The 12,583-nt window shown below is 49.7% G+C and overlaps 1 protein-coding gene across 1 annotated transcript in view; it reads right to left on the bottom strand.

Annotated features, from left to right (window-relative positions):
• Positions 1-2,291: 2,291 nt before the first annotated feature.
• Positions 2,292-12,583, bottom strand: part of MYH16 (myosin heavy chain 16) — a 44,390-nt gene continuing 34,098 nt past the window's right edge. Inside the window, exons 27-33 of the mRNA XM_027125846.1 lie at positions 11,522-11,714; positions 10,166-10,369; positions 9,078-9,203; positions 8,006-8,176; positions 7,271-7,471; positions 6,002-6,229; positions 2,292-2,692 (exon numbers count right to left, since the gene is read on the bottom strand). Coding sequence (XP_026981647.1) covers positions 6,029-6,229; positions 7,271-7,471; positions 8,006-8,176; positions 9,078-9,203; positions 10,166-10,369; positions 11,522-11,714 — 1,096 coding nt within the window. The 3' untranslated portion in view covers positions 2,292-2,692; positions 6,002-6,028. The remainder of the gene's footprint in view (positions 2,693-6,001; positions 6,230-7,270; positions 7,472-8,005; positions 8,177-9,077; positions 9,204-10,165; positions 10,370-11,521; positions 11,715-12,583) is intronic.

Raw genomic sequence — 12,583 nt, 5'->3', positions numbered from 1 at the left:
CCAGATTGGTTAGTCTGTGTATGAGAGCTGTTTGCTATCCCTAAGAATTGGCAGCCCTGGGAGAGGCAGTGTCTCCTCAGATGCCAGACCTTCAAGAATATAGAAAATAAGAAAATATACTTAATACAATCAGTGATACAAAATTTAGCAGCCTTGAAAGCTATCCCAAAACATTTAGCAAAACCATCTAAATAGTCTTTGCTCCATTTACTCTACAGAACATGGTGCCAGTGCCCTGATTTAAATCATCATGGATGCCAATTATATATTAGTATTTTGTAAGGCCATATAGATTATACCCTTTTAGGCCTTTAAGCCATTCTGAGATTTCATGTCCTTAGGCAAAAAACAGCATATGTGGCGAGGTGAAGTCCGTTTTCTTATAAACACTGGGTCAGAAACCTCACCTCATCTCCTGCCACAAAGAATTATTTCTGTCTCTGCATTAACTGAATGGTCTTGGGCAAGTCACTGAGCCTATCTACTTCTGGGCCCCCACCCTCCCTGGCAAAGTCAGGAGCTGCTCTGAAATTCTCTGAGTGTGGGGGGACCAAAAGTGGACTGTCCTCCAGGAAACAATGATGAGGTCTTTCAACCTCATGGAATGCTCCTGGCATCTCTCCAGGAAGAGGCTCGCTGCCATCAGCTACTAGACTGACAGCCCAGCAGAGCCTCCCCCAGGAGGTCAAGTGTCGGAGTCCTACGGAATGCTAGAAGAAACTTGGCGAGTGTTTCAGTGCCACGCATAATGGGCTCCGTGCCAAGTTATCTTGTTTAAACTTCACATTCCTACGAGGCAGATGCTCTTATTATTCCTCATTTAATAGTTGAGGAAACAGGAGATAAGACAGGTTAAGTTGCCCAAGGTCACACTGCTGGCAAAGTGGAACCCATATCTGACTTCAGAGCAAAAGAATTAGACTTATTTTATGTAATTACTGAGGTGAAGACTAGATTGAAGTAAGGGCAAAATAGAGGAGACATATTTCGACTCAATACTGGGTGGGACTTTTGAACCATGATTGTCAGCCAAAACTGCAATGAGCTGCCTTTTTTTCACTGGAAGAGTTCAAGTTGGATTACCATTTTTTTCAGGGATGCTGTGGAAGGGAATCCCAAACTGGCTGAAAGTTGGACTAGACACTCTCCAAATGTCCTTTTGAGCCCTAAAATTCTAATATAATTCTAAGATTGTGTGATTTGGTGTCTCCCAGGAAATTCACATACAGCAGTTGGAGACCCCACCACCGGAGGGCAGCGTCTTCACATTTGGTGCATTTGCACAGAAGGACGCAAACCCCGTTCCCTCTGAGGTGCCTAGAGAGTGTGAAGATTAGAACCATCATGGGGGTGATGTGGGCCCGTGTGAAGACGGAGAGGGATCCACCACCAGCATATTAATATCCCTTCTTCTACCAGCCTGAACAATGATTTCTGTCTGCCAGTGCATTGGAGAGGTCAGGGTGCTGAAATTCAAAGGGAAGACCCCATTTCCATGAAGCTGGGGAGGAGGGGCATTCTGAGGGCTGCTCCCTCTGCCCCTGCACCCCAAAGACTAGGACAGTGAGGAGAGAAACAGGGTCGAGGAGTGTCAGAAGGTGACAAAGAAATTCTGTCACACTTGGGAAGATGAAAGGACCCAGGAAGGGAAGAGCAACTTGGAGGGACCGTGAGACCTGCCTTCCATTCAGGTGGTTCTGTAGGGTCCTGGGTGTCAAAACCAGGGTTGACAAGTGGATTCCACCAGGGGGCAGGGCTCAGCCTGATTTAAGGAAGCTCTCTGTGCAATGTCAGGAAGCACTGCCTTGGGAGGCATTCACTCCAAAAGTATTTACCGTATTTACTGTGTTCTCCCTTCAGGCTGGGCGCTATCTTATTGCTGAGAAACAGCAGTGAATAAAACACACAAGATACACTTTGCCTGCCCTCACAGAGCTGGCCTGTGTCTGAGCATCCAGGGAGATGCTGAGGCGTGGCGTGGGGGGCCTTTGGGTCGTTAGCCTGGATGCATCTTAACATCCTTTTAGGGGGTCCTGTAACTATCTCAGCTTTATGAAACCTAGTTTGTCTTCATATCTCTGATATGATATCTCTCTTCATATCTCTGATATGATACACCCTTTCACAATTTGCAAAGAACCTCACCATGACTACATAGGTTTCATGGTTTCCAATAGACACAAGCCTGTGAATGAGGTCACGGACACAACAGAACTCTGATATACTATAAAAATTGCCTTTGGATTCGGAAGTCACAGAAAAAATTCTTCACTTAAAAACAATCTCAGTCCATTTTTCAAGTTTCTTTTATTTAAGATGCATGGGGACAAGGTATCAAAATTGTCCACACGAGGAATTACTTCTAGAGATCAGCCAAGTCCCACAGACATTACATATTCCGTCCTTGACATGAACATGTAGAATCTCAACTAAATCAGACCCACTCTTACTGTTATCCAAGTGCTTGACAGGTTGATGCCATCTCGGAGAAGCCGCGCTAATTTAAATTCCTCTAATGGCTGGGTATTCACATCCCCAAGCCCATCTCCCCCACAGCTATCTTTATTCTTTTGCACCTATCTCTTTCTGGCTTGCACTTTCCTTTGCATAGTAAACATTCTCAGGATAGACCCAGTTTTCCATTTTCATATATTTTTCCTGTCAGTGGTCTGCTGTTGTGATCTGTGTCACCCTGGAAGAAAAAAGAGAGAGAGGGTGAGAAGACCCTTGTGGGCCAGAGCTGGGAATTCTGACATCTTTGACCCCTTCTTGCTAGAAAGACAGTGGCCCTCAGGTTTCTGGGCTGCTTCTGCACAGGTTTCCTTCCTTGTAATGGACACCACTGGGTCATACCTGGCTCATTCTCTGCTAGGTTGTGAGGGTTTAGGGACACCTTCTTTGGGCCTGGCATGCCCAGGTAGGTCTGAACTCTAGTCGGGCCATTGAGAGGGCCAGAGTGGGATGCCCTGGGATGCAATGCTCACCATGCACTTGTCTGCAATGTCTCATGAGGGGCCAAGAGGCTTCTTTTGCCAACTTGATGTGTCTTCCCAAGAAAGAAAAGCTACTACTCCTCACATCCCACAAATGGATTTTAAAAATTAGCAAGATTTCCTTATGGAGATTATGGAACACTTGCTCCCAGCAGGGCCCTTCACACCTACCCCCCACACCTGTCCCACCAGCTTTGTCTCCCACCCTGTCCAGCACTGTGACCTCATCCTGAGCCCCTCTTCTCCAGTCATGCTGTACCCTTGTGCGCATCCCACCTCTGCACTTTTGCATGTGTTGGGCCTTCTACCTGGAATTCCCTTCTTTCCCTCTCTACCTGGTGAGGGATCCATTTTATTTATTCTTTTTAATTTCGATTCTATTATTTTTACTTTTCTTTTTTGTTTATTTTAATTACTATCTGAGATGAATACTTTTATGAAATACACTGACCATGCACTTGGATGTCATGGCAGCATCCAATTGCTCTCGAAATTTCTAAACTCTTCCTCTCAGTTTCTGCAGTGGGGACCACCCACTGAGTGGCGCTGCTCTAGACTCTCATACGGGTCATGTCCTCCATGGAGCTGCTCCCTAGCCACCTCAGGTCGAACCAGTCGTTCCTCCCCTGGAATCCCCTCCTGTGAGAAGCAAACACTACAGAACAGTCGCTCACAACCTTGTGATTGCTGTGTGTGTCTGCCTCTCCACTGGATTCTGAGCTCCACGAGGCGGGATGTCGTTTCTTATTCATCTCTGTATCCCAGAGTACAGGCCTAGTCCATATTCAGAGCTTGGTCAGTATTTGTGATTGAAGATAATGCCACTTTGGAAAACTAAATTCCTGTGGGATTTTGGCTTAGTGCTAACCCATGTACTAGTTTGCTTGCAATATCTCATGGCCACAATGGCATATCTGTGACTGATAAGGGGAAAATGGGGTAAAAGAGTGAGGATGGACCAGGACACAGAGAGCAGACCCCAGGGGCTCTGCCTCTGGGCACTGTTGGCAGTACTGTAACCCAATGACACGAAGACAGAGCAGTTGGACCAGGGCCAGCAGACCCCAGGAATAAACAGTCACCAAGCTGGGGCAGGGGATCTGCTTTACAAAGTGCCTAATCCTGGAGGCTAAGACTTAGCAGGCAGAAGGAGCTGAAATGCCTCCTGAGTCTGGGTGGTGCAGGAGGCCTCAGGAGTAACCCCCACCAAGGGGGGAGCTCAAAAGAAGGGACCCCTTTGAGGGTTTTGCCCTGAAGGGAGGGGGTTACATGTTAATTGTAGGACTCATCCAGAGGCAAGCCTCTGGTTTCCTTAACTTCCTGAGCTAACCATTATTTAAGAATTAGAGAATTAAAAAGAAGATTCTGTGTCCTATTTTTTGCTCCCTCCCTAAGCAAATGGTGAGAAAAGTCTCAGCTTGAATTCAAAGGTCAATGGGGTTATCACTTCTGGCTAAAACCCAAACTGACCCGGTCCTGAGAGATAGAGGGCTGTGAGTGGGGGACCTTACCCTCACCAAGGGCTGACTCAACCGGATGCTCGAACATGAGGCCAGAAAAAAATTCCCAGAATCCGTGGAGGTTGAACATCAGCATGTGGCACTGAGACTCCAAACCCCTGCCCCTCCCAACCTAAACCAAGTCCTTGATCATGAGTTGTCCTGGTTCATCCTAATCAGACGGTAACCTTATCAGTCTCCACAGCAATTAAAATAAAGGACAGCCTGCCTTTCCATAACACAGGGCTTGCGTGACCATGGGCGTCACTGAACTTCCCTGAGCTCATTTTCCTCACCTGGCAAACGCAGATATTTATACCTACCTCAACGGTATAAATTAGAGTGAAAAACATTTACCACATGTCTGGCTCTTGTGAAAGTAGAAGAAACCTGCATTCCCTGGCTCCTGTTTCTGTAAGGGGAGATTTCTGCTACAGCACTGGTTCTCAAACTTGCCCATATGTCAGAATCACCTGGAGGGCTGGTTAAACCTCAAATGCAGAGCCCACCCCCAGAGCTTCTGCTTCAGTAGGTCTGGCATGGAGCCCAAGAATTCGCATTTCTAACAACTTCCCAGGTGATGCTGAGGTGGCTGCTGGTCCAAAGGACCACATTTTGGGAACCACTGCTCTAGAATAATGTTCTTTGCTTCTCACCTTTCCCTTGCTCCTCTCATGGGAAGAGGAGTGGTTTATCCTGTACTTGGAAGAAGGAACCAGGAAGGCGGGGATGAACCCCATCTGGTCTCCTTTTGGATCTACCTGCAGGGTCGATGAGCTCTGGTCATTCCTGCCCTTGGAGTAGGGGCTGCTCCCCAGGGAGCAGGGCTGTGGTTGTTCAGTTCTGCAGGTACTTCTAATTCTGGGGTGAAGTACAAGGATGCTCATGGTAGACACCCATGAATTCTCAATCTAGAATTGTATCATAATAAAAGTAGCATTGTGACTTTTATGTATTTGTCTCCTGTATTTCTTCTCAATTGGTTCTGGATTAAGGAAAATAATAAAAGACTATTAAAAAAATTGCCCCTAAAATCCCACTGGCGCTCAGTGCTCAAGAAATGGTAGCTGTGATGATGATGATTTCCTTGATGTTAGAAACCTAAATTCAGCCAGCATTGATGAAATCCTCAGGGATGATACTGTGGGGGATATGAAAGATGAATGCACACCACCTATAAGCTTGCAGATGTCCCTACAGTTCTCCAGTGAAAACAAGCATGTACTGAGCACCTATCTGCCAGGCCTAGTGTGAAGGGGCAGCAGACACGGAACCTGCCTCCCAAGAGCTTCCACTCAGATGGGGGGAGCATCACGACCACCAGCACCTGTGACACAAGGGGACGGCATCACACCTGAGTGCTAAGGGAGTGTTGCGGCTGAAGGGACAGGGGAGGCTTTGGGATCCCCGTTGCATAAGGTCGGGGCATGGCAGACAGGAAGCAGAGAAGTTGGAAAGAGCAAAGCAAGAGCAGGGGAAGTGAACTTGGAGCATAGAGTCCACACCTACCGGCTGTGAGCTGGGACACGTGGCACCTCACTCCTCAGAAAGAGTTTTGGAGGTGCCTGTCTTGGACACCTGGATGATCTCCACAGAGGTGATGCCTTTGCCAGCCACGCGGTGTCTGGTGCGCAGCTTGTTCAGGGCGGTCTCCGCCATGCCGGCCCGCTCCTCGGCGTCATCCAGCTCATGTACCGTCTTCCTATAGCGAGCCAAGGTCTGGTTGGCCTGCTCCTCCTGTGACAAAGGCACAGTGGAAAATGGGGCATAAACCTGGCTTGTTCTGGCTAAACGTGAATTGTTTTCAGTTCTACATGGACATCTTAAAGAGTCCAGTCTTTCTGTAAGGCTTATTAGGAAACACAGCAGTCCTGGGTCGGGGCATCCTCCAGGTCACCACGGACACCTACCTTCAACGCTTTTAGCTGATTGTTTTTGGCTTTGACGTCCATATTTCTAAATAAAATGTGCTCTGTTGCGGCTTCTATAATGTGTGGTTTTAGGCATTAGCTATTGGTACCCCACCATGGAAGATGTGGATTTGGTGCTTTCTTGAGCCCCTGTCACACATTTCCTACCCCCTCATCTTCCCAAGAGAGTAATAGTGTCATTTTGGTTAGAACCGTATTTCCTGTAAACCTGGCCTTTATTGAGTCTCTTGGGAACAGTGTTAGGTGCGTGGGTGGATGATGGAGTCAACGTGGTGGTCCCAGAACTGGCAGCAAATGACAGCAGAGTCAAATATCTACATCCTGGGTGGGGGATGATGGTGGCGGCAGGTGGGCGTGTGGTCTAGGGTTGAGATTTGAAGCTGCCATTTGCTAACCATGTGACTTTGACTGAAATAACATAAGTACCCTACTCTGGGCTGTTTCCTCACCTGTGAAATAGATTAAGAGTATCAGCCTTCCTGCCTTGTGTCAAGGGGATCAAAAAAGGGAAGGTCCTGGTATTTAACCTTCTGACCAGGAGGGAGAGGCCACAAGGGGCAGTGGAAGCAGGACGGAGGCACCCGAGACCTTCCCTGGCTTTAGATCCCACCGAAGTAGGTGTTTTAGTTAGCACGGGTGTTCTCGGGATATTTTCATTTTTTACACGTTCTTATCTCCAGTGTGTCATGTCTAGTCCACTGCCCATGTGACAGCGAGGATGAAGTGCTGTGGACAGGAAGCCATCTTTTGGCCAAGACTTGAGTCCTCTCCTGTGGTTCATTCTAACCAAGGCTGGAAACCTGGGCTGGGAAGGGGGGAGAATTGGGGCCACGTGGTGGGCACCCACCGCCTCCTCGATCTGCCGCTTGTAGACCTTCAGCTTGTTCTGCAGCTTCTCCACCAGCTCCTGCATGCGCTGGTTGGTCTTGTGGTCCTCCTCCGTCTGGAAGACCAGCTCTTTGAGGCGCCGCTCATTCTTCCGCAGCGTCTTGACCGTTTCCACGTGCTGTTTCTGCTCCCCATCCAGCTCCGTCTCCAGTTCCTTGATCTGGGGGAGGAGGAGAGGAATGCGGCTGGGGGAATGCAGGTTTTTGAACTTCAGAGCTCAGTGGCCTTGGGCAGGGGTGTTGCGGTGTCCACTTCCTGCCCAGAGGTGAGCCCTGCCCAGGAGGGTTGGGTGGGCTCAGCCTTTCACCAGCAGGTGGTCAGATGCCTTGAGCCTCAAGTTTCCTCCTCTGGAAAATGGGGGAGGCAGGGGTGGGACAAGGTGACCGACCCCCTGGGCCCTTCCAGCTCTGACATTCCATGAGGTGAAGACGGAGGCTCGTTTTAAGTAAGTAATAAGAGAGGAAATAATGTTGGAAACAGAGACTGGGAACAGAGACAGAGGAAGAATGTGGGGAACCACTCTGCTTGGGGACTAAGGACACTCTGTGGGGAAGGTGACAGGGAGAGGAGGAGGAGAGGAGACCGTTGTAGAAATAGATTAGAGGCCCAGCTCCTCATCAGATGCTTGGCACTTTTGGGGGGAAAAGACCCCCTTCCCATCTCCTTTTTCCCTCTGGTTCAGTGCCGCCCTCACCCTGGCTTCCAGCTTCATGATTGTGCGTTTCCCTCCCTTGAGAGCCAGCTGCTCAGCCTCCTCCATCTTGGCCTGCAAGTCCTTGATGGTGACCTCGTAGTTCTTCTTGATTTTCTCCAGGTGCATGCAGTGGTCCTGCTCTTGCCGGAGTTCCTCGGCCATGCGGGCAGCCTGGGGTGGGGGGGCGGGTGGAAGCACTGGAGCTGGGCTCCCATCCAGGCTCCTAGTGCCTTTGAGAGACGAGGGACCTTGTCTCCCAGCCTCTGGGACACCAAGCGGTGGACAAGAGGACCCTGGCTGACATGCTGCTGGGGTGTGGTAGAGGGGGTGCCCCATGCTCCCACATCCCTCCGAGCGATGGGAGGAGGCAGGCGCCTGTGCTCAGGCCCAGGCTGCCCAATCCCATGGACCCGCCAGCCGGCGCTCTCCAGCCAGACTCTGCTGTCTCCTCCATGAGGGGCACAGCACAGAGAGCGGGAAAAACACAGGTCTGAGTAGAAAGTCCAAGGTCTGCACCCAGCCCCAGTCATTTAACCCACTTGTTCTTGTGTAAAATATTCATGGAGGGCTTACAGCGTGCCGGGTACCAGTCTATGATCTCAGAACACAGCACCAAGTAAGACCAACAATGTTCCTGAGCTCCTGGCATTTCAGTCAAGCCTAAGGAGCTTGACGATAAAATCTGTATTTCCTCATCTTTAAAGTGGGGCACGTAGCATCCACCACTGAGCACCCAAAGGGATACCAGGGTGAAAACACTTGAAGGCCTCCCTTGCTGACCCTCCAGCCCTGAACCCCTGGGCACGGCACCCATCTTCCTTTCACTAACCCTCCCCTTAAGGCTGGTTCAAGGCTCCTCTCCTTGCCAAAATACCTGCCCAGATGAGCCCACTTCAACGGCTCCTTTGGTCTGTGTCCCCAGGCCTCATGCTCTAATCTCTTGGCTTTTCAGAAACCAAAGGAGGCGGCCTTCCCTGCCTAGGGTGGCCTGGTCGCTGGCAGGGGGCCTGGCTGGGGTGGGGGTAGGGTGCCCAGGCCCCTCCCGGCTGCAGCAGGCCGTGCACGCACTTACGTCTGTCATGGCTTTCTTGGCCCTCTCGTCGACCGAGCGGAACTCACTGATGAGCTCCTCATGCTCGTTGGAGATGCGCTGGACATCAGACTCCAGCTTACGCTTGACCACAAGGAGGCTTTGGTTCTGGAGGAGGAAACGAAGACATTGCCATGAGCCTAGAGTCTGCACAGCCCTTCCTGTGTCCAGGAAAAGCCACCCTCTCCCAGACCCCCAACAAGAAATGGCCCTGGGCCCCCTGCTTGGGGTGAAGGTCTCTATCCTGCATTCTTCTCTGAGTTTTAGATTAGAATTTGCGTCACACGGAGCCTGGGAAGAACATCATTTAGGCCTGGGGTGGGTGGTATCTCTAGTACAATCCTGAACTTGGAGCTGGGAAGACCAGGTTCAAGCCCTAGTGCTTCTGCCTGTGTGTCTCCTTTTTACCCCTGGGATTGGTCTTTTTTATCTCTAAAGTGGGGTTGTAATCCCTATATGTCCCATGTACATTTTTTTCTTTCGGTGAATTCGCATGAGATGGTGAGTAAGGATGAAGCCGTGCTGGTAAAGGACTGCATTGTGAGCGGCAGGAAGCACCTGCATCACCGCTGGGGTCCCTGGTGTTGGCCATGGGTGAGCCACTCAACTCTCAGCCACAGTTTTTCATGTGTATCACGAATGTCGGACTTTGGAATATTCTAGATCCCTTCCAGTTCTGAAGTTCTATCTTCAGGACACTGGGCGGGGTGGGGGGATGGGGGGTGGTAACAGTTGTCCTTAAAATTGGCTAAATCATCAGAATTTCATGAGGAGTTTCTAAAAGTTAAATTCCCGTGGGTCCCACTACAGACTCACTGGATCAGAATCTCCAGGGGGGAGTCGTGGGAGTCTATCTTGAAAAGCTCTGCACTGAAAAATGGTTAAGATGGTACATTTTATGTTATGGGTTTTTTTGTTTGTTTTCTAACCACAACAGAAAGAAAGCTCTGCAGGTGCATTCTGAGGATCTGCCGAGTGGGCCTTTGAGGGGAGCCCATGAGGTTTGGGCGCCGCCCTGGCCTCACCCCAGCACCCCGAGTGGGAGTCCACATGCCGGTAGCTGCCCCCACCTGGACGTTGAGCTCGTTGTGCCGCTCGGTGACCTCCACCACCTCCTGCTCCAGCAGCTTGCGGGAGCGCTCGCTGCCCTCCAGGGCCGAGCGCACCTCGTCCATCTCAGTCTGCAGCAGGCTCAGGCGCCGTTCCTGCAGGTTGTACTGTTCCCGCAGCTCCTCGTGCTGCCGGGCGTCTTCGTCCATCTGGATCTGCAGGTCCTGGCAGACGAGAGACCCTGGCCTGAGCCCTTCTCCCACAGCCAGGGGTTGCCCAGACCTGAGGGTGCTATGACCTTCCTGGACCAGGCTCAGCGGGGAGCTGGGGTGAAGGTGGGGAGGTGCAGGCCACAGGGGAAGAGAGTGCAAAGTGCAGCCCTGCCCTGGGGAGTTCAGGGTCTGGTTGATGCAGGGCCCAGGTGTCTGGAGGATCTGTCCAGCCTGGTCAGCATGAGGTCAAGGATTTCCTGATGACGAGGACCTGGTGTTTCCAGCAGGGTCTTCTCAAGGAGGCCTTCCTCAGTGACCTTTGACAATTACACCCTGCCCTGGCTAATTCCCGTCTCCCTTCTCCTGTCTTTCTCCATAGCACTTCTCACAATTTTTTTTTTTTTTTTTTTGCTGTACGCGGGCCTCTCACTGTTGTGGCCTCTCCCATTGCGGAGCACAGGCTCTGGACGTGCAGGCTTAGCAGCCATGGCTCACAGGCCTAGCTGCTTCGCGGCATGTGGGATCTTCCCGGACCGGGGCACGAACCCGTGTCCCCTGCATCGGGAGGCGGACTCTCAACCACTGCGCCACCAGGGAAGCCCTCTCACCATTTTTAATACTACAGTTTTATTTATTTGTTGCTTATTATTTGTCTGCAGGGAAGTTTGTTTGTTTTATCCATTCTTGTACCCCTAGCACCTAATACAGTGCCTGGCCAGGGCAGGGCTCCAGTAAACACATGTTGAATGCGTGGGTTCAGCTATGCATGTGCTACAGACCAGGCTGATGACAGCAAGTGATAAAGCAGGCCTTCAACTCTATTTAAGATGAGTGGTCGGTATATGGGTGTTCGTTATGTTCTTTATTTTCTGTGTCTGTAATCATTTCTAATAAGTCAAAAATGATTTTAAAAAGCAAGACAGGCCCCAATTCCTGATTCCCTCCTTCCCTCTTTCCAGTGGTCCAGGATACGGATCTTGGTAGTTGGGGTCTCTCATTTATACAGTCCCCAAGTCTCCTGCTCCCTAGACTGCCAGCCACCCCACGTTCTCGCTCTTGTGCCTTTATCCTGGCTGGACAGGCATGTCATTAGCTCCCAGTGAGCCTGCAGGCTCGGGGATGGCTGGCTTTGTGATTAGTTCTTCCTGCTTCCAGATTTGCTACCTTGATTTGCTGTTGCAGCCTTTTCAGCGTCTTCACAAGTTCGCTGTTGTTCTTGTTGGCGTGGTCCAGCTGGATTTCCATCTCATTCAGGTCTGTCTCCATCTTCTTCTTGAGCCGAAGTGCCTCTGCCCGGCCCTTGGCCTCCGCCTCCAGGCTGGCCTGTAAGGATTCGATGGCCCTCTGGTGGTTCTTCCTGCAAGTCCAAGCAGAGAAGGCCTTGGCGTACTGGGCCCACTGTTCAGGATGTGCTAAACCTCTCTAGATAAGAAATCTCAGCAATAATGTGGATACGGCCAGCATGCTGTGAGATTAAACTGTATCTCCTCTTAAAGTCTTTAAGTGGGGGAGCATCATGCTTTGGGAAAAGGAATGGAAGGTCGATGTTAACCATGTGTCTTTGTGATCTCAATTCATTTAATATGCAAAACAGCCTGGCAAGGAAACTGAGGCTCCAACATGATGAAAAACACGCCAAAGATCACTCTTTAGTCCACAATGGAGTCAATTCAAGGCCAGATGCTAAGGTCTCCACTGTTTGTTTTCATTATAAAATGTGAGCTTTGGCTATACAGGTCAGAATCTCTCTTTTCAAAGCAACAGTTAAGTGACCAAAGAAAAAATAGATAAATTGGACTTCATCAAAATTTAAGACTTTTGTGCTTCAAAGGATATTATCAATAAAGTGAAAAGACAACCCACAGAATGGGAGAAAATATTTGCAAATCATATATCTGATAAGAGTCTAGTATCCAGAATAAATAAAGAACTCTTAAAATCAACAATAAAAAGATAAATAACCCAGTTTTTGGGAAAGAACTTGAATGGGCATTTCTCCAAATCAGACATATAGCTGGTCAATAAGCACATAAAAGATGCTCAGCATCATTAGCCATCGTGGAAATGCAATTCACGTCCACCAGGATGGCTATAATCAAATGGCTACTCTAAGTACTTCATATAAATGGGATCATACAGAATTTGTCTTCTTGTGACTGACTTATTTCACTTAGCATAATGTCCTCAAGGTTCATTCATGTTATAGCATGTGTCAGAATCTCCTTC

The sequence above is a fragment of the Aethalodelphis obliquidens genome, unplaced genomic scaffold, assembly GCF_003676395.1.
Source record: "Aethalodelphis obliquidens isolate GAN/ISIS:26980383/991018 unplaced genomic scaffold, ASM367639v1 scaffold30, whole genome shotgun sequence".
Classification (NCBI taxonomy): domain Eukaryota; kingdom Metazoa; phylum Chordata; class Mammalia; order Artiodactyla; family Delphinidae; genus Aethalodelphis; species Aethalodelphis obliquidens.
The sequence above is the reverse complement of the archived record's forward strand: the minus strand, read 5'-3'. Positions and strand labels throughout refer to the sequence as shown.